Below are 26,419 nucleotides of genomic sequence, written 5' to 3' on the forward strand. Positions count from 1 at the left end.
GGTACTTTATGTACTTTCCACACTGATAGAGGACACATAGTCAATATCTCTTCTTCAGTAAATTCATACAGATCCCTATTAAAAACCACTCCCCTTCCATAGCTAAAGTTTAGATGGGGTTTGATGTCCAATTTTATATCATCATTTACTGTCTTCAAATTGGACAGTATAACAGACTGTGTGTATGACTTGGCCTTTATCAAGTAACTTTTCTTACCGAATCGAGATATATCTCCAGGTGCGATCGTACCTACCTTCCTCTGAAGAAATTTGCAGACCTTGAAATAATTTTCCGTACCTCCTACAGATTGAGCAAGAAGCCACATTGGTGGTTTTGGCTTTCTTTGGGATGGCATATCCGCCTCTATATCTTTATCAGCCCAGTCTGCTGGTCTGTAGACATCCAGATCTTTAGGTGCCCCATCACACAGAGCACCCTTAACACTCATATTACCTACTTTAATATCAACAATATTACGGCTTGCATTAAATGCTTCCTCATGACAATTAAATGATAACCAAGATTCCCAATTATCATCTTGAAGTTTCATTCTAATTTCTTTTATTAATCCATAACACTCAAATATTTTATGTAGCATATCATAATTAGTTTCTAATGGGATTTGGGTAATGTGCAGGACATTCAATTTTCCTGTGTTGCCCAAATTACCCTTTTTCCGAGTGTTTAAAGAATAGTCCTTTTTAGTTCCTACGTCGTCAACGGAGTTTTCTTTAAATGAATTGCCAGAGGTCGTCAACAGTGCCGGGGGCGAGTCAGCATATCCAGGGGAGGTGGGGTCATTTTCACAAGATTCCATCATAAAAAAGAAGAGAGAAGAGTGATTTTTTGAAGTTTGATTTACCTGCTTGAGAACATTAAGGCATCACATGTTGGGAAGGAAATTTACACTCTCCACTACCGGCACAGTGAGAGTATACTTCCCAGATGGTCCACTCCATACCCTACCCGAAGGATAGCATCAAAACAGATATAGAGGCACAGGTGTAAGCTGAACCCGCCTGTTAGGACTGAGACCAAGAAACTATGGAATCATCCTCCCCATATCTGTAATGACGGGCTTCCGGCCAAAAGCCGAGAGTCCTACCCCAAGCGTTGGATCCCCCTGGATTCCGAAGACCCAACACTTGAGAATAGTTCCGCCAAAAAGGTCCAAACCATCTTCGGGATGGCTGAGATCATCCAATACTCTCACATATAGCTTTGAGCACAAACACCTCCCAACCGTGACACCTTTCCCATTCATCAAAGCAGGCAGCAATACCGGATGTAGAAACATCCGCCCAAGTGGCAATAACAGATGTAGAAACATCCATGCCATAAAAAGAGAGAGAAAAAAAAATAAACACACATATATATGTAAATATATACACATACATATGGGAAATTTTACTCATAGGGTTGGGACAGCAACATGAAGGAAAGTTTATAATATTAGGAGAAGGTTGAAGCCATATAAAGAGGAAGAAAAAGATGAAAGAGAGAAATTTAGATTCGAACTGGGGGAGCAATTTCCCCAAGTTCGAGAGCCCTCTTGCCCGTCACCAAGATTCAGCACGGGAATGAAATGCCGTGCTGAAGCTCAATGACTTCATCAAGGCATTCTCTCATTAAGATGGAGAAGGGGGTGAGAGGAAGCAGTATATATATATATATATATATATATATATATATATATATATATATATATATATATATATATATATATATATATATGAAAAAACATAACAAAAAACTAGAGGGTCAATCTGCGCAGACTTCCCCCACGGCAACTTATTTCTCAATTTTGACCTTAACGTGTATTACTTAGCATGGATGTTCATATCCTCAAATAGGAACCTACTTTGGAGTCTGTGACAACAATGTCCAAAATTATGGCTGATTACGTGAATTTGACATTAAGCTTGACCGTGATCTTGACCTTTCAAACTTCAATCCTTTCCAGCTTTTTACGTAAGTTAATCCCTGCAACTTTCATTATTCTACGATTAAATTGTGGACAGGAAGGTGTTAGCAAAAAAAAAAAAAAAAAAAAAAAAAAAAAAAAAAAAAAAAAACAAATGGGCGAAAACACTACCTTCCAACTTCGTTGGCAGAGGCAGGATTAATCCTGACCGGAGTTAAATATCAAGCAAGTGGAGTTAGGAGCCGAAGGATGCCTAAAATAGTATGAAGTCTAATTCCCTTTCCTTCGCCTTTTATGACCCCATTAGTCAACGTTTGCTCTTTTGTGCATTACTAACTTCATCACCAAAATGGCTCAAGTTGTTACCAGACGAATTCTATATTTTCTCACTTTTGTAAATACATATAGCCTACCTATAGTGATGATGATACACAAAAAACGTGGCTTTGGAGATTTAACATTTTCTATTTGCTTAGAATGACGTGGCTTTATATTATTATTACTTGCCAAGCTACAACCCTAGTTGGAAAAGCATGATGCTATAAGGGCAGGGGCTCCAACAGGGAAAATAGCCCAGTGAGGAAAGGAAAAAAGGAAAAAAAATATTCTAAGAAGAGTAACATTAAAATAAATATCTCTAATATAAACTATAAAAACTTAGAAATAAATATCTCTAATATAAACTATGAAAACTTAGCAAAACAAGAAAAATAAAATAGAATAGTGTGCTCGAATGTACACACAAGCAAGAGAACTCTAACCAAGACAGTGGAAGACCATAGTATAGAGACTATGGCACTACCCAAGACTGGAGAACAATGGTTTGATTTTGGAGTGTCCTTCTCCTAGAAGAGCTGCTCGTCATAGCCAAAGTCTCTTCTACCCTTACCAAGAGGAAAGTGGCCACTGTGCTTTGCATTTTCAATCAATCAGATTTTCACTAAACAATCAGACAGAAACAAGATGCCAGAAAACTTGAAATCATTCGTTCATTACGAGACAGAAACTAAGTTAATGGATTACTATAATATATTAAAAAACTCACAACTTAATGAATACTATCCAACATTTAACAAGCCAGATTCTTTTTTTTTTTTTTAAATTAAATACAGTATATTTAAACTATCTATATACACAGTTAAAGAAACACATCTTCCTGTTAATGTCAAATTCTATGATACTAACTTATATTTAGAGAGGCTCCATCACATTTTTTTTAATTAAAAGCTGAAATACTACTTTTCCACATTTCAGTGTTCGATGTATCTCAAAATTGTATGTAATAATTGAAATCTTGAAGGTATTATGTGACGTTTTAATTGACGAAATGTCTCTTGCAAAGCTATTCGTCCGTTTTTTCGACAGCTTCTGAACCTATCAGAAGTTTCCTCAAGGCTCTCATGGGATCGTAGTACGCCCGCAAGCGAGAACCGTATTCCCAGTATTGCTTGAGGATGATGTTGCCTGAATAAATGTAACCGTCAGAGTCAACCATCCGATTCATCGTATCTTCACCTGTGAAAGAACATAAAGAGAGGATAGTCAGCCATCAAACCTGAGAGAGAGAGAGAGAGAGAGAGAGAGAGAGAGAGAGAGAGAGAGAGAGAGAGAGAGAGAGAGAGAGAGAGAGAGTAATTAAATGCGTTGAGAACATATTTTATCAATTAGAATTTTATGCCAAACAACTGCATTTTTAATGGATCTGTGTTGCGTTTAATTGATAGCCTACATTCGGTGCTATGCAACAATTGAAATAGATGTCAAAAGTCCATATTTTCATAAGTAGAGTATTTTTTTTTCTTTTTTTTTAGAGGGGGGGGGGCTATGACTGACTATCTGAGATACTGTAATAAGGAAATAAGGGCCTGGCAATCTGTGTATCTGTGTGTGTGTGTGTGTGTGTGATGTGTGTAAACATTTTGCAATTCCATACCATTTTCAATAGTGTAAACCATTCAAAGAAATAGAATTGACTATCATAACAACGCATTACAATAACGGATTTTGAGCGAAGCGAAAAATCTATTTTTGGGTGAGATAGCCATGACGTCCTGATGGAAGGTTCCTTCAGTAGCTTCCTAGGGTATATTCAACTACAGTGGATATTCCCAGAGAATTAAACTAAAGGTTATCACAGAATTCTAACTTCTGGTGCGAGTACCCTAAAGTTTTCCCTCTAGGATATCGTATATCAACAGGGGACGCATGTATTAACACGCCACATAGCTATCTACACCCCATATAGAGTTAACACTTCGATATGGAAAGGTGGCTGAGTAACTGAGGAGCCGTTCCACAGTTACTCTCATCCGTGGCTGCTTTTCGTACTCGAGACGTAAACAAACGGGCGCCATTGCTAAATGACGTCACGTCCGTCCTCATCCTGAGCTCAGCTTCTGCTAATCTCCATGATACAGCAGGTCAGGGAGGGGCCTGAAAGGCTGAACTAGAATAGACGGGAGGGTCCATCAGGACGTCATGGCTATCTCACCCAAAAATAGATTTTTCGCTTCGCTCAAAATCCGTTTTTTGGGCTCAAGCCATGACGATGGAATTGTACCAGAGAATTGATGTATCGTGGAATTTTTCCCCTTTTAATCCAAGTGCCAAGGGCTTCGAACAGTATTATAGAACATGTCCTTACCAGAGATTCTATGATGAACTAGCTTCCTGCCCCCCTGGCAGGGAAGTCCTGGTGGACAATAGGAACATCTCGAAGCGATTATTGAAGAGCTACTCACCCTGCGGAGAGTTCACGCTGGACTCGGAGACAAGACAAAGGTTAATATTCGGGTAGGAATATTATCAAGCATAGGTAAGTAAATAACATTTACTTCTCCCCCTGGGGGAGAGATCGGTCTGGTCTCGGAGACAGGGCAAAGGTTAATATTCGAATAGGAAGATTATCAAGGCATGAGTGAGCATATAACATAATTACTTATATTATTCTTTCTTGTTCTTCAGGGAAAGGGGGTAAATGAAACTATAACAATCGTATATTTCTTGATAAAGAATAGGAGCGAAGAGAGACGCACATGGAATAAAATAGACATTTTATTTCTAGGATTGCAGATCATTATGGCAGTAATTACAATAATGAATATAGATTTTATTTACAATAATAAAAGAATAATGTACATAGAAAATAAAGACTTTAATCTTGAATCTGAAAGGAAAATTCACTTTTAAAAACACAAGTTCCAGAGGAACGCCAGTCTTTTGTAAAAATTCAAAGGAAACACATCATGCCCTAGGGCATGTGGCACTCATGTAAAGTCTATGACATTTCACCTTGGTAAGAACAATCTATTAGAAACATTAAGTGTCCATAAAATCACTATGTATCACGAAAGGGTCAACACAGGCACCCGTAGAGTTAAAGTCCCAAGTAACTCACTGTTCTATGCAGAGTTAAACAGCAGGTTTCATAACACTACCTGCAGCTACCACGAAATGCTTCACTTCGTGCACTTGTTTTGCGTAGTGCTTGAAGAAAACGCGCGATGATTTCCAGCCTGTAAAGCCCTTGAGGCTTTTGAAATCCATACTCTGGAAGAAGTTCAGAGAAGAAGCGACATTTCTAGGATCGTGACCTGCGGGTGTACTGTCAGGATCCGCTCTGGGAATGAAGTAGGTGATTTTCGCTCTTAGTTGTTTCAGTGACAGGTCGCTACCCGATGTTTCTCCTTTGAAGAGTTGTCCTCCACCGAAGTCTGAAGTTCTTCGAAGACAGACCTTAAGACTCTCCACTGGGCATAGAGAGACATCTTCCTTCAGGGGGCAGATTCTCCAAGGGCCCCATCTCTTGATGGGTAGTTCATTCTTAGCGAGAAACGTCGGGTCGGGGAAGAGGGTAAGCTCTCCTGTCTCTGCGAACAGGATATGACCCTCTTCTCTAGATAATACCACTATTTCACTGACTCAGGCTCCCGAGGCGAGAGCAAAAAGGAAGATAACTTTTTGATTCAAGTCTTTTAGAGGGCACGAATCGTTGTCCAGGTTAGAGGCAAAATGGAGCACCTTGTCCAGGGACCAGGAGATAGGTTTTGGAGGGGGTGCTGGGCGTAGTCTAGCGCATGCCTTTGGCAGTTTATTGAAGATATCACTGGACAGATCAATCTGGAAGGCGTATAGGAGTGGTCTAGTCAGGGCCGATTTACAGGTGGAAATCGTGTTGGCCGCTAAGCCTTGTCCATGAAGGTGAATAAAGAAGGACATACAAAAATCAATGGTGATTTCCGTAGGATTTTTTGCCTTGACGAATGAAACCCACTTTCTCCAGGAAGATTCGTATTGCCGTCTGGTAGATTCAGTCTTGTACTCCTCGAGGAGGTCTAAGCTTTTCTTCGAGATCCCAAACCTTTTCTTTGCGGCTAAGGAGAGAAAATCATGAGATGAAGGTCCCTGACTTTCAGTGATGAAGCGAAGACAGTCGACTTCTGTACTTGTTGCGAGAGAACTGGACCCGGTAGGGGAATCAGCGTGGGCTGCAGCTCCAGGACCAGGGGGTACCAATTGCTCCGGGGCCACTTGGGAGCCACTAGGGCCGCTGTCCCTTTGAAGGTTCTCAGTTTGGAGAGGACTTTACGCAGAAAGTTGGGAGGGGGGAACAGGTATATCTGGTCCTGGACCATCTGTTCCAATCCAGTGACATGGCATCCACTGCTTCTGCCTTGGGGTCCTCGTACGGAGCCACATATCGAGGAAGTTGATTGTTGTCACTCGTCGCGAGGAGATCGATCTGAAGTTCCGGGACTTAGTGAGAGATGAAGGAGAATGACCTTGCGTCTAGAGACCATTCCGACTCTATTGGGCTTGTTCTCGATAGAGCGTCCGCCGTCACGTTGCGGAATCCTTGTAGGTGAACTGCAGACAGGTGCCATTTTTTCCGTTCTGCCAAACGAAAGATCGGAAAAAATACCTGATTTATCTGGGGCGATCTCGAGCCCTGACAATTGAGACATCTGACTACCACAGAGTTGTCCAGAGTCAGACGAATGTGGATCAAGGGAGGCCTCCAAGATGTTGATGTGAAACGTCTTGAATAAGGGGAGACCATGTTCCTTGAACCTGTTGTTGGTGGGAGTGACCTCCCCAACCCTCCAGTGAAGCATCTGTGTGGATGTTGATCGATGGAGGCGGGTGTTGAAGAGGAATGGACCTTTTCAGGGTCCTTGCTTCTGACCACGGCTTTAAGAGTAGGCGAAGTCTGTTTGGAAGCCGTCTCTTGAGGTCTCTTCGAGCGATGGATGCGAAAAGTCTCCAGACTCCCGCGGCATCCTTTAGCTGTGCGCAAAGCACTGTGTTTGTCACACAGGCGAACTGTAGAGAGCCGAGGACTTGTTCCTGCTGTCGTCTTGAGATCCGTTTGGATTTCAGAAGCCTTCTGACAGACCCTGCTATTTCCTTCCTTTTCTTCTGTGGGATGGAAAGGCGGTGTGACTGAAGATCCCAATGGATTCCCAACCATTGGAACTTCTGAGCTGGAGAGAGGCGAGATTTCTCAGCGTTCATCTTGAAGCCCAGATGCTCTAGGAACTGGGTGACTTTGTTGTAGGCTCTCACACAATCTTCGGGCGATGTCGACCAGACTAGCCAGTCGTCTAGGTAGGCCATCACTTGGACGCCCTGAAGACGTAGCTGTTGGACGATTGTGTCTGCCAGCTTGGTGAAGATCCGTGGAGCCACGTTGAGCCCGAAGGGCATGGCCCTGAAGGCGTAACTTTTCCTTTGGAGTCGAAATCCTAGGTAGGAGGAAGAGTAATGATTCATTGGGATGTGCCAGTAGGCATCCGCCAGGTCTATGGAGACCGTGTAGGCCCTTTGAGGCAGAAGGGTCCTTATTTGTTGCAGAGTCAGCATCTTGAATTTGTTGTTCGCAATGAACTTGTTGAGAGGGGATAAGTCTAGAATGACTCTGAGTTTGTCCGAGTCTTTCTTGGGAACGCAAAAGAGTCTCCCTTGGAACCTGGTAGACTTTACCCTCCTGATCACCTTCGTGTTCAAGAGTTCCAGGACATATTCTTCCAGGAGGGGGATTAACTGTTGGAAGAATTGCTGGAAGGCTGGGGGTGGTTGAGTCCAGCTCCAGCCCAGTCCCTTCTTGACGATGCTGTGTGCCCAGGGATCGAAGGTCCAACTATCCTGGAATTGGCGGAATCTTCCTCCCACCGGAAGCACTTCATTGCTTCTGGTGTCCCGAGGGTTTGCCACCTCGGCCGCTAGCTCCCCTTCCTCCTCTGCCTCTGGAGGGACAGAGAGAAGAATCTCTGCCGGAACCTCTGCCTGAGCCCCTACCTCTGGGACGAAAGGTAGTCAAGTGTTGCTTGTATGCAGGGGTGAAGACCGGTGAAAATGACTCTGAGTTTGTCGGAGTCTTTCTTGGGAACGCAAAAGAGTCTCCCTTGGAACCTGGTTGACTTTACCCTCCTGATCACCTTCGTGTTCAAGAGTTCCAGGACATATTCTTCCAGGAGGGGGGTTGACTGTTGGAAGAATTGCTGGAAGGCTGGGGGTGGTTGAGTCCAGCTCCAGCCCAGACCCTTCTTGACGATGCTGTGTGCCCATGGATCAAAGGTCCAATGATCCTGGAATTGGCGGAATCTTCCTCCCACCGGAAGCACTTCATTGCTTCTGGTGTCCCGAGGGTTTGCCACTTCAGCTGCTAGCTCCCCTTCCTCCTCTTCCTCTGGAGGGACGGCGAGAAGAATCTCTGCCGGAACCTCTGCCTGAGCCCCTACCTCTGGGACGAAAGGTAGTCGAGTGTTGCTCGTATGCAGGGGTGAAGACCGGCGACTGCGACACCACCGGTTGGGGGACCAACTGAAAGGTCTGTTGCGGCTGCGTAGCCACTTGGGGAGTAGCGGGACCCGGAAACTGTCGTCTCGGTTGACGTTGCTGGGGTCTGGGCTTCGAGGCTTTCCTCTTAGGCTGAGGGCCATCATCCTGAGAGGACTTCCTCTTTCGGGACATGCCCCACTTATGGAGAAGGTTCCTATTCTCCGTGGCAGCTTTGTCCACTATCTCTCTCACCAAGGTAGATGAGAAGAGATACTTGCCCCAGGTATTGGAGGAAATCAGCCTCCGGGGTTCGTGTTTCACCATTGCGTTAGCGAACACGAATTCTCGACAGGCTCTGCGAGCCCTAGTGAAACTATATAGGTCCTTTGTTACAGTCGCCAGGTGCGACTTAGCGAGGACCATATAAAAGTCCGGGACTCTGGTATCCCCAGCCATGAGTTTGAGCTGTACCTGATGGGACAGCGAAGCGGCGAGTCTCTCCTTCGTATCCTGTTCCCTACGAAGGAGGTGATCGTTCAGCTTTGGGAGGTCCTCATTGAATTGACGACCGGCTACATCAGGCTCCAGTTTTCCTACCGTGAAGGTCGACTGGATGTCTTTCCAGTGCCTATTATCGGGGGGAAGAGTAATGGAGAAGGGTCTGCACTCCTCCAGTGCAGGACAAGGTTTCCCTTCCTCCACTGCCTTTATGACCGCTGTGAAGGCCTTTTCGATGAAGGGGAAGGTTGCAGTATTTGGCGCAACGAAGGTTGGATGCTTCTTACTAAGCGCCGGCATCTTGGAGTTAGTGAAACCCCGACTCTTCACCGCCTGAGCTAACATAGCTTGGGCCTTCGCGAGATCGAACGCAATAACTTCTTTTGGTTAGGTCTCTTCCTTTGAGGCTGGTTCGGACCTGAGTCGGACGTAACAGTCCGGATAAGCCTCGAAATTTGGGAAGAACTCCACTTCTTCCAGCAAAATAGAGCCAACCCTTTCACTGATGTAAATCTGGCCAGTTGTAATTGGCATATGCTCGGCGTATCTCCATGGGTTAGCTTCCAAGTAGGTGGGGAGGTCCTTAACCGAAATCCTTTTCGGTTGTTTGAAGCCGACGAGAGTCGTCCGGAATTGCTCCTGAGTCTCTCGCAGCTTCTTGTCCATGAGGGCTTCAAGCATTTTGAACACCTCTTGAGTGGCCGATGGAAGAGGGTCCGGGGTGGCAGAAGTCAAAGGAACAGGTTCCTCGGACGGTGCAGGAGTTGCTGGGGGAGCAGGAGCGACCTCGGTCTCCGAATCAGGGTATTCCACCTGATCTTCCTCATAGTCGAGCTCCTCACCCATGAGGTTCTTCTCCATCTCTTCCGACACTTCCGACATACGTTCCACGTTGTCGGAATCAAGATGGCACTCACGCATGGACTGTGCCACGACTACGTCAGGTTCCACAACGATCTGGACGGTGGGGATCTGATCATGGGGGACCACTGAATCTTTGGATGCTTTTGGGAAAAGCAAGGCCCTCAAGTCTTCGTTGGGAAGGTACGGTCCAGTGGCGTTCTTCTGGAAGCCACGCACCCATTTGCGTAGCTTCTCCCTAGCAATGTCCCTTGCCTCCGCAGTAGGAGGATCGTCGAACACCTCGACAAGAAGACTTTTGCAGACTGTACAGTTCTGCGGGTCCCAATACTTCAAGTCGCCTTTCTTGGCGGCGCAGGGGGCGTGGGTCCGACACGCCTTGTGCCCGTAGAAGTCCGGGCGCTTCACCCCGCAGAAGTTACTCTCACACTTCAAATACTCCTCCTGTAAAAGAAAGAGATCATGAGTACATGGAAGGCATAAGAATGACTTACATTACTCTAAAATTAAGGATAACTTAATCTAAAGTTAAGAATAACTTAATTATTAGAACATATTAATGTTTAAGATTAATGAGCGGGAAAGGAAGTAGATAGACACATACTTGTGAATCCTGCCCAGCCGGTTACCGTAACCTTATCCGTAGACAATTCCTTTGTACCCGAAGGTCACAATGAGGGAAATCCGTATGGATGAGCCAAGCTAGGCTTTTTACAGGAATTGTCCACAGAGTGTAATAGGGTCTGAGACCACTCAGATCCCTGGGGGAGAGGGGAAATAGGATAAAACCCTTATTAAATGTAGGTTCCGGCAATCGACTGCACTAAGATACACAGAATATGCTGGAATTATTGTAATGTGCAATCAAACAGCATAGCCACAATCTTGGGTGGTAAGACAATACCTATATGGAAGTGGCCAAGCCATCTGGCTGCAACATATTGACTGTCGGCATGTTGCCGGCAGCCAGGGAAGGGGTACATGTCCCTTAACGTCTCATGAGGGTGCCGGCAGACCGACGGAACACCGGAGGCCGGTCCTGCAGGGTGGAAGGCATCAAGACAGACACACTGAGCATCTATAAGGATAATACCATAATGGCGACCGCCGGCACAGCGGAGAGTCGTCGGCAGGGGGCGGCGGCTCCGGCAGCCGAAGGCTGACGGCATGGTGAGCCTTAGATCAATTCATAAGATAGATATGTATATGGTTGTATACCTAGATTGCCGGCAATCAATGCCGGCATGCGGGTGGCAGACTCCGAAAGTCGGCCGGCTGTTACTAGGTAAAATGAGGGGGGGGTGATATAATATGCAAGAGGTTGCAGTGATTAAAAGACAGGTCTTGATGGCTTGGGTGCTAGGTAGAGACTGCCCTTTATTCATAGCTACATGGGACTACATGATACCACATCCCCCTTATCACATACAAAGAATTGATTACACATAATAACTAATCTGGCATATAAGTACAAAGAAATAAACGAAGAAAGTTCCATATTCAAACGTATTCCATTGTTTTCATCCCTTCACAATAAACATGCATAGTACAATTTGTGATTGTGGATAATAATATAAACATAATAGCTATTATCTTTGCAGACTTTGGTCAGAATAGTGTTGGTTACAGCAGGGCAGTCATAAATATGAAAATAAATGGCAAATTATAATTTTTTTTTTTTTTTTGATGCAAAGAACAACAACACCCAAAATATATTAAAACAAAATGGAAACCTGATACACATGTAACGAGTGTTCGAAATGGAGCCTGTTCTCCAGTCCGAGACTCGTAAATTTTCAAATAAAATTCATTATTCTGAATCACTTATCAGTCCTGAGACTGATAACTTTTCTTGAGTTTCAAACTCTGGTAACGACCTCTCAGAATTTTCGGTCATGAAACGAGGGGGGGAGTTGTATATTATTATTATTTAACTTAACACTTTATGGGAATTTACGGTATGTGACTGCGTTACTTTCAATATATCTGGATGGGGTTTTCACCAGCTGGCCTGACTTGGTATACACCGCTGTCGGGTCTGTAGAGTTATCACTAGTTGCGGGTCTTTGGTGGGTTATTTCGGTCTCACTAGGTGGCGGCAGCGATATATCGGCGGGTTGTGGTGGAGGCTGTGCTGATGATGTTGGAGCCTGCTGCCGGGTGTTGGGCGGTTCTGTGTTTGTCGCGAGCGGTGTCGGACGGATGTGGGACCGGTTCCTCCTGAGACACGCTCCGTTTTGGGCTTCCACAATGTATGATTGGGGTTCTTCTGACTTACGTACCACTCTGCCTGGCACCCATGTGTGGCAGGCCTTGTCGAATATTCGGACTGGTTGTTCGGGTTGGAGGTCTGTGAAGTGCCGTTGTGTCCGATTTGGTCCTAGGCGGTCCTGGAGGTGGTTGCGGGTCGTGATGTGTGCGAGATGTGGTTCGTATCTGCCTGGTAGGTCAGTGGTCACATGGCGACCAAACATGAGCTCTGCGGGGCTGGTTGTCTTATTGTCGATCGGGGTGGCCCGTAAGTGGAGTAATGCAGTATGCATATCACCGCTTGTCTCAAGGCATTTTTTGATAATCGCCTTGCATGTTCCAACTGCGCGCTCCGCGAGGCCATTGGACTGAGGGTAATGTGGGCTTGATGTGATGTGCTCAATACCCCAGGCTTTTGTGAAGTCCCTCATGGCTACTCCCGTGTAGTGAGGTCCGTTGTCTGAGACCAGGGTTTTGGGGCATCCGAACAGCGAACACAGGAATTTGAGGTGGTTGGCCACACTTTCAGATGACAGGTTTTTTAGTTCGGTGACTATCGGGAATTTTGTGAAATAATCAGTTGTGATCAGATATGTCTTGTGGCCAATTTGGAAGATGTCCGAAGCGACTTTGAACCAGGGCATTGGGGGGATGTCATGATGCGTGGTTTCACTAGGACTTTGCTGGGGCTGGTACTTTTGGCATATGTCACATGCCCTGACCTTGTCCTCTATATCCTTTGCAATGTTGGGCCAGAATACACTCTCCCGTGCCAGGGCTTGTGTTTTTGTGATCCCTTGGTGGGACCGGTGGAGCTGGTCCAATACCCGGCCTCTGACCTCTTTGGGGATGATAACTTGTCGCCCTTTGAATATGACTCCGTCTTCCACGGCAAGGCATTCTCTGTATGAGAAAAACTGGCGGATATCGGGGTGACAGCCTTTTACTGAGGTAGGCCAACCCTCGATGATAGTATGCTTGAGAGTGCGCAGCACTGGGTCGGTGTCAGACCTATGGCGGACCTCTTCCAAAATCTGGGGACCAAATTTTATGAGTGCAACTGATATCACGTCGATGTCATCTAGTTCCAGTCCGTCCACTCGTGTATCCAAAGGGATTTCCTTGTCATTTTGTGGGTTAGGAAGGCGTGATAGGGCGTCGGAGAGTACAAGGGTTCGTCCTTACTTGTACTTGACCCTCATGTCATACCCCTGCAGTTTCAAGGAGAGACGTTGTAGTCTAGGTGGGGCACTGATAAGTGGCTTCTCCCAGATATTAACGAGGGGTTTGTGGTTAGTGACAGCTTCGAAGTCTCTTCCGTATAGGTAGGTATGAAATCGTTGCACACCGTGTACTAGTCCAAGGGCCTCTCGCTCGATATTGCTGTAATTTGCCTGCGTTGGTGTCAGGGCTTTGCTGGCGAAGGCTATTACCTTCCCGTCTTGGATAAGGGCCGCCCCGAGGCCTTTTTGCGATGCATCGACTTCAAGAGTCACGGGTCGAGTTGGGTCATAGTAAGACAGCGTGCTTGATAGTGCTATTTGGCGTTTCAGGTGTTGATAGGTGGATTCATGGTCTTCTTCCCATTGGAAGGGCACATCTTCCTTGATCAGATCTCGAAGTCTTTGTGACTGAGCTGAGTAATGTGGTACATAGGGGCTGAGGTAAGTCATTACTCCCAGAAATCTCTGTAGTTCCTCTTTATTGGAGGGTGACGGCATGCTATGAAGGTCGTGTACCTTTGACGGGTCTGGCATCATGCCCTTGCTGGTATAGCGTGTTCCGAAAAACTCTATTTCTGGTTTTGAAATGGAGCATTTCTTCGAGTTTAGGCTGAGTCCGTGTTGGGCTGCACGCTGCATGAACCCATCAGGTTTTTGCTGTGTTCCGACTGGTCTTTCCCACATATTGCCACGTCATCAGCGATGCCAACAACACCTGGGAGATTCTCGATGATGGAGTCCATCCTGGCTTGAAATATGTCCTGGCTTACATTCAGCCCGAATGGTAGCCTTGTCCAACAATACCGGCCGTGTGGTGTTCGGAACGTTGTCAGTAGTTGTGAGTCCTCGTGTAGCGGTATACTCCAGTAGCCTGCTTTGGCGTCTAGCTTGGAGAACACTTTCGCTTTGGAGAATACCGGGTTGATCTCTTCTAGAGTGGGAATCTTGTGGGGACATCTTTTGAGGTTTTGGTTGAGCCGCTTGGGGTCCAGGCAGATCCGTAGGCTTCCATCGGGTTTTGTGACATACACAAGGCTACTACACCAGGCTGTGTGTGCCGTTACGTGTCTGATAACCCCCTCTTTCTCCATAGTGTCAAGCTCGGACTTGATGCGGGGCTTCAGGTGGATACTCACCTTACGGGGCGGATCACAGAAAGGTATCGCGTCATCCTTGAGGTGGAGCATCGCGGGCTCTTTTAGTTTGCCGATACAGTCAAACTGTGCTGGGAATTGTGCTTTTAGTTGTTCGACTGACCTAATAGGTCCTTGTTGGCTTGGTTGCTCAGGTATTCCAGTAACGTCGTTGACATTGATATCCACAATACCGAGTTTTTGGCATGAGGGAAGGCCAAGTATGGCTGGACCAGACACATCAACCACGAAGAACTTTTCTTGCGAGAATGCTGGGTTGCTGAGTTTGCGGACGCTGAGCAGTAGTGACCCTAGGCAGGGAATATTGTCACCACTGTATGATGTTAGTCTTACTGATGGTTCTGGGGATAGTACGAGGCTGGTGGGTGCATCACCAAACATTTGCTTGTATGTCCGCAAGGGCAGCGTATTGCCACCGGAACCTGTGTCGATTTTGAGTTTCAGGGGCCCATAGGCTGGGGGGTTTTCATGCTTGACCATGAGCTTTGAGAATGCTTCTCGTTTCAGTGCCACTCCTATGTCGGATATCGTTATCATGTCGAAGTTTGGCATATAATCTGTTTCTTCATCAAGATTAGGGTTTCATTAACCATGACTTCGTGTTGCCTGTGGTTAGGAGCCCGATTCGGCCGTCGGTAGGAGCGCCCTCTTGTCTTGCTCTGACGTTGTGTCTGTTGCATGTTGTCTCCTGGCATTGTTCTGCCTCCATCAGTTTTGCGGCACATCTTTTTCCAGTGCCCCTTGATGCCACAACCACTGCATCTGTCATTGTAAGCGGGGCATGACCTTATGGGATGGCTAAGCCCACAGTTCCAGCAGGGGTTGTCCGTGGTTTGTAGTTTGTTCCGTGGCTCGTTGCTTTCCCTTCGAATTGCATCCACGTTGGTATGGCTTGTACTTGTGTTCTCAGAGCTCATCTGTATGGAGCGTAATGATGCCGTGGAGGCCGCAATGGCCTCGTATTCCCGACCTCTCTCTAGAACGTTGCTCACAGCATAGCCCTTCGGTTTAGTTAGGAGTTCTTTCCGAAATTCTTCGAATTGTGTTCGTAGTATGGTCATTTCGATAAGTCGTTCGTTGAGTTCTCTGTCTTCAAACTCGCACTTTGTCGCTTTTTCACGGAGTCTGGCCAGGAATTGACTGATTGTTTCAGCAGGTTTCTGTTTGGTATTTGCAAATTCGAGGCGGTGAACTCGGAAATTTATTTTGACCGTTGCATCAACCTCACTTTCAATAAGCCTCCATATGTTCTGCGGCACACGTTGCTCCTGTTCAGTGAGGCCGCTTGCCAAGATACGCCTCATGCCCTCATCGCCGAGGGCAATTTTGATTTTAGTTGCTTGCTTGCCCGGGTCTGTGACTTCCTGGTCTTCGAGGTATAAGTTCATGCGCGCCTTGAATGCACGAAATGACTCGGCCAGGGGCTGGTGAGCCCAGTCCATACTTGGGCATTTAGGCTGGGCCATGATTGGATTTGGTTTCGAGTGTTACACAATAGATAGATAGTGATTGGATTAATAACACAGTTTACGGTTCACAAAAAGAGACATAATAAGAGTATGGAAATCACTACAAAAATTTGTCACTGGTAGTCGGCACTGTTTTCAGTTTTGTTTACACTGCTGAATGTACGTCGTTGTTTGGCTCATTTTGTGAAGTAGTGCGCGGATAACAATGGCCAAAATACTTGTAAGTAATCTATTCACAACTTTCTTCACTATTCTCACTGTAATCACGGTGCACTAATGTCCATTCTATGCCATATTCTGACGATATAAGTTATGTACGGTTGTTATCTGGGCCGGTATGACAGTCTTTGTTCAGTTGCCGTTGGGTGAAAATGGCGTCATCTGCGGCCGCTGGTAATAAACTTGGGCTGATTATGAGTCCTCTTCTCAGTTATTACGGACAGGAGAGGTATGTAAAGTGTCTCTATGGTCCGGGTTTGTTGATGGAATGGCGTGGGTTGCGTTACCACGCTGCCACCATGATATAATATGCAAGAGGTTGCAGTGATTAAAAGACAGGTCTTGATGGCTTGGGTGCTAGGTAGAGACTGCCCTTTATTCATAGCTACATGGGACTACATGATACCACAGGGGGGGGGGGGACGTCGGCAGTGTGTCGACGGAAGGCGGCAGCCTCCGGCACACGGAAGGCTGACGTCTTAGAGGGGGGAGGCATCTTATGAAAGAATGTCACCTGAGGTAGTGGCGGTTATCGCCGGCAGTAGAGACGGCAAGGGACCGGCACCAGGATAGAAAGAGAGAAAGGTAAGGAGGGATGGAAGGGGTAAAATCCTATACCCCTCCGGCATCCCTCCGGAGAGAGTGCACTCATGATAGGAGTGGATACTCCTAACATCCGGCGGCAGGGAGCTGGCAGGTGGCCGGGTGCCTGTGGTAACCCAAGGGAGGGATAGAGGGCACTCAAAGAGGGGGGAATCCCCCGCCGGCAGGACCGCCGCCGGCAACCACCCCCATAGAACGCTATGAAGGGTAAGTGTACCAGAGTGGCCAGCTAGCAGGAGAACAAGTTAGCCCTACCACTCCACCCAAGGGAGGAGTTGTAGGACTAAGGACAGAGTTGTGTAGGCAAGCCTACACCATAGGGATAGGTAGGGAGGGAGAAGAAGTGGTCTTTCTAAAAAGGGAGACTCTGCATGAGAGCGGCCACCAAGGCAAAGGAGAACGCTCCCTAACCTAGGATAGGTAGCCCAGATCAAGAACGGTACTAATGTACCGTCCCAAACTATAATAAGACAGAGTCTACCCCCCAGAGCTTAACCTACAGTAGGAGGACTAACTCCTAGGCTAGGAAAGCCTGAAAGACACATCGCTAGTTGCAGGGAGGAAGGAGTAACCCAACCAAGTGCAACTGAGGAAGGGCAGGGCCTTTCCTAAAATCTCAGGCACGACCCTAAGGGGGGATCATTCCCTTAAGGTAGGCAGAGATTCCCCTATATAGAAGGGAAAGCAAGTCTACCCAGAGGGAATGCCCGCAGGCAGGGGGATTAGGGAGCATATAAGGGTTCCTACATTAGGTTAGGAGGGGATGATAGGCTACACAATCAACACTGTCCCTTATATGGTCCCTGAAGGCGAAAACACTTACATCACAGTAAATAGTATGTTTAATAATACCACAATCTTCATAACTTAACTTAGGAATACTAATATATATCAGGCATATAAACAAGCACTAGGCTGTCCAGCCTAGGGGCTAAGCTAGCGATCTAGTATGGGGTCGAACAGCGACCGAGTTTGATGAGCGCTAAAACACGATATAAAGATTCCCTAGCTATGAAGACTAAATAACTAATAAATATAAATTAGTTAAATGACCGGAGAAGGCTGTTCTGGCTAACTAAATAAAGGATGCAACATGAACAGCGGCACCGTAAAATGGCGCGTCCGGTATCGGCACAGCGCTGCCACAAAATACAATATTTTACGAAAAGTAGATGTTACTTTACGGCTAGAGCTTATCAAACAATACTGGGACCTGGTACTCAACTTTCCAGAAGAAGGCGAGGCTGAAGGTAGCGACATAACGGCGATGTAAGCTGATAAAGAAAGCACTTGGGAAAAATCCGACTTAGCAAAGAAGCTACAGACGGAAGGATGTGGACGGACGTGACGTCATTTAGCAATGGCGCCTGTTTGTTTACGTATCGAGTACGGAAAGCAGCCACGGATGAGAGTAACTGTGGAACGGCTCCTCAGTTACTCAGCCACCTTTCCATATCGAAGTGTTAACTCTATATGGGGTGTAGATAGCTATGTGGCGTGTTAATACATGCGTCCCCTGTTGATATACGATATCCTAGAGGGAAACCTTTAGGGTACTCGCACCAGAAGTTAGAATTCTGTGATAACCTTTAGTTTAATTCTCTGGGAATATCCACTGTAGTTAAATATACCCTAGGAAGCTACTGAAGGAACCTTCCATCAGGACGTCATGGCTTGAGCCCAAAAACATCATTATAAATAACTATTTTCTGCCATAAAAAGTCTGGTTTCTTGTCAAATACTTTTTTCCCTTCACTACAATTTCACAATCAAACGTAGGCATAATTCTATTTAGTAGAACTTAGTCTAAATATTTTATTCATGACTATTTTGAGAGGTTCATCACATTAACATTTACCAAGCAAAGTTCAGAGGTCTAGATAAGAAAGAAGCTGCGAAAAGGTACCACCTTGTTCGAGGCGCGAATCGCATTACAGTAATTATAACCTGGGTTGTGTTACACACACACACACCCTGATTAATATAACTACCACGTTTTCGCAATTAAGACTCTTAAATCGACACACATTTTTTCTACAGGGAAACGAGAACTGCTGTTGCTGTAAGCCACTACTGTGGTGTTGTCGCTCATCAACACCACAGAGTGACCCGCCAGGAACCGCTGGAGGGCTAGGCAGGCTGCCCTCATCTCTAAGAGATTTATGTACTGGTACCCTTCGGACTTTGACCATAGGCGTGAGGCCATGTGGAGAAGTATGTGGGGTCCCCACCTTTCTTTAGATGGATCTGAATAGCAAAGCAATTCTGGAGGGAGAATGAGAAGGTACTGGGAGCTCTTCTGGCCTGAGGAATGTCCCTGCTACCTTCCTCAGCCTCACTATCCTGTTGTCTGATGGGAAGACTTTTTGTTGGTCGGTGTCGATGATCGTACCTATGTAAAGTATACCAGTCTTTGAAATTGAAGTTGTCATGACTTCTTCAGATTTACCCCAGCCCGCAGATCATAGCAAAATACTAAAGTTTGCCTCAGTGCTGAGGAGAGGTTGCCATCGAGTCTGCTAGTATCAGCCAGTTATTCAGGTACCTAAGGAGACGGATGCCGATTTTGTGAGCCCAGGATGATATCAGGGCAAAACTCTCGTGAAGACTTGAGGTGCTGTGGAAAGACCGAAGCACAGCACCTTGAACTGGTATATCTTGTTGTTGAGTATGATCCTTAGATACTATACTTCTTTGAAGATGGATAGATTAGGACCTGGAAGTATGCGTCCTTGAGATCCATCATACACACTTAGTCCTGTGGTCTTAATGCTTGTCTGACCGTGTCTGGAGTTTCTATGCTGAACGGAGTTTGCATGACAAAACTGTTCAGAGCTTTTCTGACTTATGGTATTTGCTTTCATTGACCACAGAACATAATATCTGGCCAAACATTGTATCATAATTTACCTTTCTCTTCAAAACAATTTCTTAGCCCAACATAATGTCCACCACTTCTCTCCCTGCATTGTCAATGTCAGACAATATTGAGGTCTCTTTTCATCATACTATTTCTTTCCTAGATCATTTATACATTAGGCATGGTTAAGTTTATCAAGGGACTTGTCCGCAACTCATTTGAGCTCTTGCTTCCAACGATTTCTTACATTTTAAATTCAATAGCATACCCATTGCATAGTTCTTAAGAGACCTTCTCCTGAAATGGTTCCCTTATTTGATTTTTCACTATCTCCGTAACAAAGTTATGAAAACCCGTCACTTTTTTGTAATCATATTTTCTATTAGTTTCAAAAACGGATTTTGAGCGAAGCGAAAAATCTATTTTTGGGCTCAAGCCATGGCGTCCTGATGGAAGGTTCCTTTTTGGTAGCTTCCTTGGGTATATAACTACTAAATATTCCCAGAGAATTTAACCACAGGTTATCACAGAATTCTAACTTCTGGAGCGAGTATCCTAAAGGTTTCCCTTTAAGACATCGTATATCAACAGGGGACGCATGTATTAACGCGCCACATAGCTATCTACACCCTACATAGAGTTAACACTTCGATGTGCAGGGGCGGAGAATAGCTGGGGAGCCGTTCCACAGCTAATCTCGTTCGTGGCTACTTTTGGTACTCGAGACGTAAACAAACGGGCGCCATTGCTAAATGACGTCACGTCCGTCCTCATCCTTCGTTTAGTAGCTTGCCTTACTAGTCGGACTTTTCCCTGTGCGTACTTTATCGACTTGCATCTTAGCCATGTCTCTACCCTCGGCCTCGCCTTCTTCTGGAAAGTTGAGTACAAGGTTCCAGTATTGTTTAAATAAGCTCTGACCATAAAGTAACTTTTACTTTTCGAGATATTTGATGTTTTGTGGCAGAGCTGTGCCTCGACCGGACCCGCCATTTTATGGCGTCGCTGTTGTTTTGCATGCCTTATTTAGCTAGCCTCAACAGCGTTTTCCGGCCTCATTAACTATTCGATACTATTAGTTATTTAGTCTTCATAGCTAGGAACTTTATATATCGTGTTTTGACGCCTTGTTATCGGTCATCATCTGACCCCATACCAGCTTGCTAGTCTAGCCCCTAGGCCAGAGCGCCTAACATCAGTGTTCATGCATGATATATTTCAGTGATCCTAGGTTTAATTATTAAGATAGTGGCATTATTTTACAATACTATTGACTGTGATGCAAGTGTTTTCGCCTTCAGGGACCATATAAGGGACAGGTTAGATAGTGTGCCTTTCTAACCTAACTTACAAGTAGGACCCCTATATGCTTCCTTCATCCCCTGCCTTAGGGCATCCCCTCTGTGTAGCCTTGCTCCCCCTACCACGTAAGGGGATCAAGCTCATATCAGAGTATATATCGCTTCTCTGTCCTCCCTAAGGGAATGATCCCCCCTTAGGGTTGCGTCCGAGAATGAGGAACGGCTAGTCCTTCCTCTATTGCTGGGGCTAGGTCTCCGACCTTTCCTGCAATAGCGATACGTCTTCCATCCTTCCTAGTTCAGGGTGTAACATCCCTGCTCTAGGTTAGGTTTTGGGGGAGTTAGTTCTGTTCCTTGCTGAAATGATACCCATGCACTGTTCTCAGACAGGCTGCCTTACCTTAGGCTAGGGAGCGTCCTCCCTTCCTTGGTGGCCGCTTTGGTACAGAGCCTCCTCCATAGAAGACCCTTCTCTTCTCCCCTCCCCACCTATCTCTTGTGTGGCCTAGCCTATACTTAGGTTAGTCTATACCCATCTGTCCCCTGTCCTACAACTCCTCCTTAGGGTGGAGTAATAGGGCTACCTTGAGCTCCTGTGTGCAGTCCGCTCTGGTACATATACCCTTCATAGTGTCCTATGGGGTTAGCCACTGGATGCGTTTTGTCCGCAGGGGTTCTCCCCCCTCTTGGGTGTTCCCTAGCCCTCCCTTGGGCTACCTTGGCTCCCGGTCCTCTGCGGCCCCTGCTTCTGGGTGATAGGGCTAGCCTCTATCATGGGTACACCCACTCAGGTGGGATGTCTTGGGGTCCGTGGCCGTACCCCTACATCCCTCCCTCTGTCTCTTTCACTATCCTGGTGCTGGTCCCTTGCCGCCTCCCCTGTCGGTGATACCCACCTACTACCTTGGTGACTTATCCCTTGCCCTCTGGGCCGCCAGTCCTCCGTGTGCCGGAGGACTGCCGCCTCCCGCTGGCGTCCAGCCGATGGCCTTCCCTCTTACCTCATAGCTTCGGTCGTCCGTCCACCGGTCCGGCCCCCGGAGTGCCGGCATCCACTGCCGGCAGTCCGGTTCTGCTATACCCATCCTTGTCCCTGTCACCAAGCCGGCAATCTTCGGCTGCCGGAGCCGCCGCTCCCCGCCGGCGTGCCGCCATCCTGGTATTACCCCTGACTTTTATATTTGTCTTCCCTAATGCCAGAAACTCTGCTGGAGCGGCCTCCGGCGTGCCGTCGGTCTGCCGGAGCCTTCCGGAGGCGTCAAAGAGACTTGCACCCCTTCTCCTAGCTATCATCTAATGTTGATAGCCCTACATCGCAACCAGATGGTTTGATTACATAAATAGATAGGTATTATCTTACCGTTCTATTAGTAACTATGCTGTCTTCTTGCATATCATAGATTTCCAGCATGCTGTGTGTATCTTAGCACGGCTGGTTGCCGGAAACCGTTACCCTATGGGATCTTCTACGTTCCCAATTCTAGGGTCTGAGTGGCCTCAGTCCCAGTTTTATATCCTTGGCAATTTCCCAATAGAATTCCCACTGCCTTCCTGGCATTCTATGTTGAATTCTGTCCTGTGCCTTCAGTCACAACAAATTGTCTATGGATAAGGTCACGGTAACCAGCCGGGCGGGTTACACAGAGTATGTGCCTATCTCCTTCTTTTCCGCCCATTCTCTGATCATCACACTTAATATTAAGTTAAAGATTAATCATTTAATATTTAACTTTAGAATAGAAGTCATTCTTATGACTCCCCCATACTCATGTTCTCTTTCTCTTACAGGAGGAGCACGTGAAGTGCGACCACGGCTTCTGTGCAGTGAAGCGCCCGCACTTTTATGGGCACACGGCGTGTAGGACTCACGCCCCTTGTGCCAACAAGAAAGGTGATCTGAAGTTCTGGGACCCGCAGAACTGTACGGTCTGCCAGGAACGCCTGGTCGAGGCGTTCAATAACCCTCCTTCAGCGGAGGTTAGGGACGCTTCTCGAGAGAAGCTACGCAGATGGGTGCGTGGCTTCCAGAAGAACGCCACTGGACCGTACCTTGCCACTGAAGACTTGAGGGCCTTACTGTTCCCAAAGGCATCCCCAGACTCTGTGGTCCCCAAGGATCAGATCCCCACCGTCCAGATCTCGGTGGAACCCGATGTTGTCATGGCCCAGTCCATGCACGAGTGTCGCCTGGATACCGACAACGCGGAGCGTATGTCGGAGGTTTCGGAGACAACGGAGAGGAACCTCATGGCCGAAGAGTTGGACTATGAGGAGGACCAAGTGGAATACACCGAGCCGGAGCAGGAGATCGCTCCGCCTTCCACCACCGCCCCAACTCCTACACCGACGGAAGTATCTCTCCCGTCTACCTCCGCCACCCCAGACCCCATCCCACCCAGCGCCCAGGAGATGTTCCGTATGCTTGAAGCCCTTATGGACAAGAAACTCCGTGAGACACACGAGTACATCAGGACCATGGGAAGTTCCAAGGAGCCGAAAAGGATTTCGGTTAAGGACCTCCCGGCATGCTCGCACGCCAACCCCTGGAGGTATGCTGAGCATATGCCTATCGCAACGGGCAGGATCTTCATCAGTGAGAAAGTCGGCTCGGTTGCCCTGGAAGTAGTGGAGTTCTTCCCGAGTTTTGAGGCTTATCCGGACTGTTACGTCCGGCTTCGATCCGAACCTGCCTCTAAAGAAGAGACCGAACCTAAGGAGGTGATAGTGTTCGATCTCCCAAAGGCCCAGGCTATGCTGGCCAACGCTTTTAAAAGTAGGGGTTTTACCTGCTCAAAGCTTCCGGCACTGAGCAAGAAGCACCCTACCTACGTCGCACCTGATGATGCGATCCTCCCCTTCATGGAAAAGGCCTTCGCTGCGGTACACAAGGCAGTGGAAGAAGGGAAACCTTGCCCTGCACTGGAGGAGTGCAGACCCTTCTCCCTGGTGACTCCCCCCGATGTTCGACACTGGAAGGATATCCAGCATACCTTCGTGGTGGGAAAACTAGATCCTGACGTTGCTGGACGTCAGTTTAATGAAGACCTCCCGAAACTTAATGACCATCTCCTTCGTCGGGAACAAGATACGAAGGAAAGGCTTGCCACATCCATGTCCCTCCAAGTACAGCTTGACGTCATGACCGGTGACACTAGAGTCCCCGACCACTACATGGTGCTCGCCAAAACGCATATGGCGACTCTAGTTAAGGACCTGTACAGCTTCATGAAGGCTCGGAGAGCCTGTCGTGAATTCGTGTTCTCAAGTGCTACAGTGAGACACGAACCCCGGAGGCTGATTTCCTCCAACATCTGGGGTAAGCACATCTTTCCCTCTGATCTTGTGAAAGAGATCACCGACAAGGCCGCCACTGAGAACAGGAACCTTCTCCACAAGTGGGGCATGTCGAAAAAGAGGAAATCCTCTCAGGACGATGGCCCTCAACCTAAGAGGAAATCCTCCAAGCCAAAACCCCAGCAACGTCAACAGAGACGGCAGTTTCCGGGACCCGCTACTCCCCAAGCGGCTGCTCAGCCACAGCAGACCTTTCAACTGGTCACCCAACCGGTCTTGTCCCAGTCAACGGTTTTCACCCCTGCCTTCGAGCAACAGACGACTACCTTTCGTCCCAAAGGTAGAGGCTCAAACAGAGGTGCAGGCAGAGACGCATCTCGCCGTCCCTCCAGAGGCAGAGGAGGAAGGGGAGCTAGCGGCCGAGGCAGTAAACCCTCGGGACACCAGAAGCAATGAAGTGCTTCCGGTGGGAGGAAGACTCCGCCAATTCCAGGATCGTTGGACCTTCGATCCCTGGGCACACAGCATCGTCAAGAAGGGTCTAGGCTGGAGTTGGACTCAACCACCCCCAGCCTTCCAGCAATTCTTCCAACAGTCAACCCCCCTTCTGGAAGAATATGTCCTAGATCTCTTGAACAAGAAGGTGATAAGGAGGGTAAAGTCAACCAGGTTCCAAGGGAGACTGTTTTGCGTCCCCAAGAAGGATTCCGACAAGCTCAGAGTCATTCTAGACTTATCCCCCCTCAACAAGTTCATAGCGCACAACAAGTTCAAGATGCTGACTCTTCAACAGATAAGGACCCTTCTGCCTCGAGGTTCTTACACGGTCTCCATAGACCTGGCGGATGCCTACTGGCACGTTCCAATGAACCACCACGCTTCCTCCTACCTAGGATTTCGACTCCAAAGGAAAAGCTAAGCCTTCAGGGCCATACCCTTCGGCCTCAACGTGGCCCCTCGGATCTTCACAAAGCTGGCGGACGCCATAGTACAACAGCTCCGCCTCCAAGACGTCCAGGTGATGGCCTACTTCGACGACTGGCTAGTCTGGGCTCCATCGCCCGAGGATTGTTTAAGATCCTGCAGCAAAGTCACCCAGTTCCTAGAACACCTGGGATTCAAGATAAACGCAAAGAAATCTCTCCTCTCTCCAGCTCAGAAGTTCCAATGGTTAGGAATCCAGTGGAACCTTCAGTCACACCGCCTTTCCATCCCCCAGAAAAAAAGGAAGGAAATAGCAGGGTCTGTCAGAAGGCTTCTAAAATCCAAACGGATCTCAAGACGTCAGCAGGAACGAGTTCTAGGCTCTCTACAGTTCGCCTCAGTGACAAACCCAGTGCTTCGTGCACAGCTAAAGGATGCCGCGGGAGTCTGGAGACGTTCTGCATCCATCGCTCGAAAAGACCTCAAGAGACGGCTCCCAAACAGACTTTGGCTTCTCCTCAAGCCGTGGTCGGAAGCAATGGCCCTGAAAAGGTCCATCCCTCTTCAACACCCACCTCCATCACTCAACATCCACACGGACGCTTCGCTGGAGGGTTGGGGAGGTCACTCCCACCAAAAACAGGCTCAAGGCACATGGTCTCCCTTATTCAAGACGTTTCACATCAACATCTTGGAGGCCATGGCGGTCCTTCTAACGCTGAAGAAACTCTCCCCGCCTCCCTCGATCCATATTCGTCTAACCCTAGACAACTCGGTGGTAGTTCGATGTCTCAATCGCCAAGGCTCAAGATCGCCCCAGATAAATCAGGTGCTTCTGACAATCTTCCGTCTGGCAGAGAAGAAGAAGTGGCACCTGTCTGCAGTTCACCTACAAGGATTCCGCAACGTAACGGCGGACGCTCTATCCCGGACAAGCCCGATAGAGTCGGAATGGTCTCTAGACGCAAGATCATTCTCCTTCATCTCTCACCAAGTCCCAGAACTTCAGATCGATCTCTTCGCGACGAGCGACAACAATCAATTTCCTCGATATGTGG

General features: G+C 47.3%; 1 protein-coding gene across 1 annotated transcript in view; it reads right to left on the reverse strand.

Moving 5' to 3' along the window:
- Window positions 1-3,077: 3,077 nt before the first annotated feature.
- Window positions 3,078-26,419, reverse strand: part of LOC137626063 (uncharacterized) — a 228,007-nt gene continuing 204,665 nt past the window's right edge. The window contains exon 3 of the mRNA XM_068357142.1: window positions 3,078-3,440. Coding sequence (XP_068213243.1) covers window positions 3,268-3,440 — 173 coding nt within the window. The 3' untranslated portion in view covers window positions 3,078-3,267. The remainder of the gene's footprint in view (window positions 3,441-26,419) is intronic.

This window comes from Palaemon carinicauda, chromosome 33 (genome assembly GCF_036898095.1).
Source record: "Palaemon carinicauda isolate YSFRI2023 chromosome 33, ASM3689809v2, whole genome shotgun sequence".
NCBI lineage: Eukaryota > Metazoa > Arthropoda > Malacostraca > Decapoda > Palaemonidae > Palaemon > Palaemon carinicauda.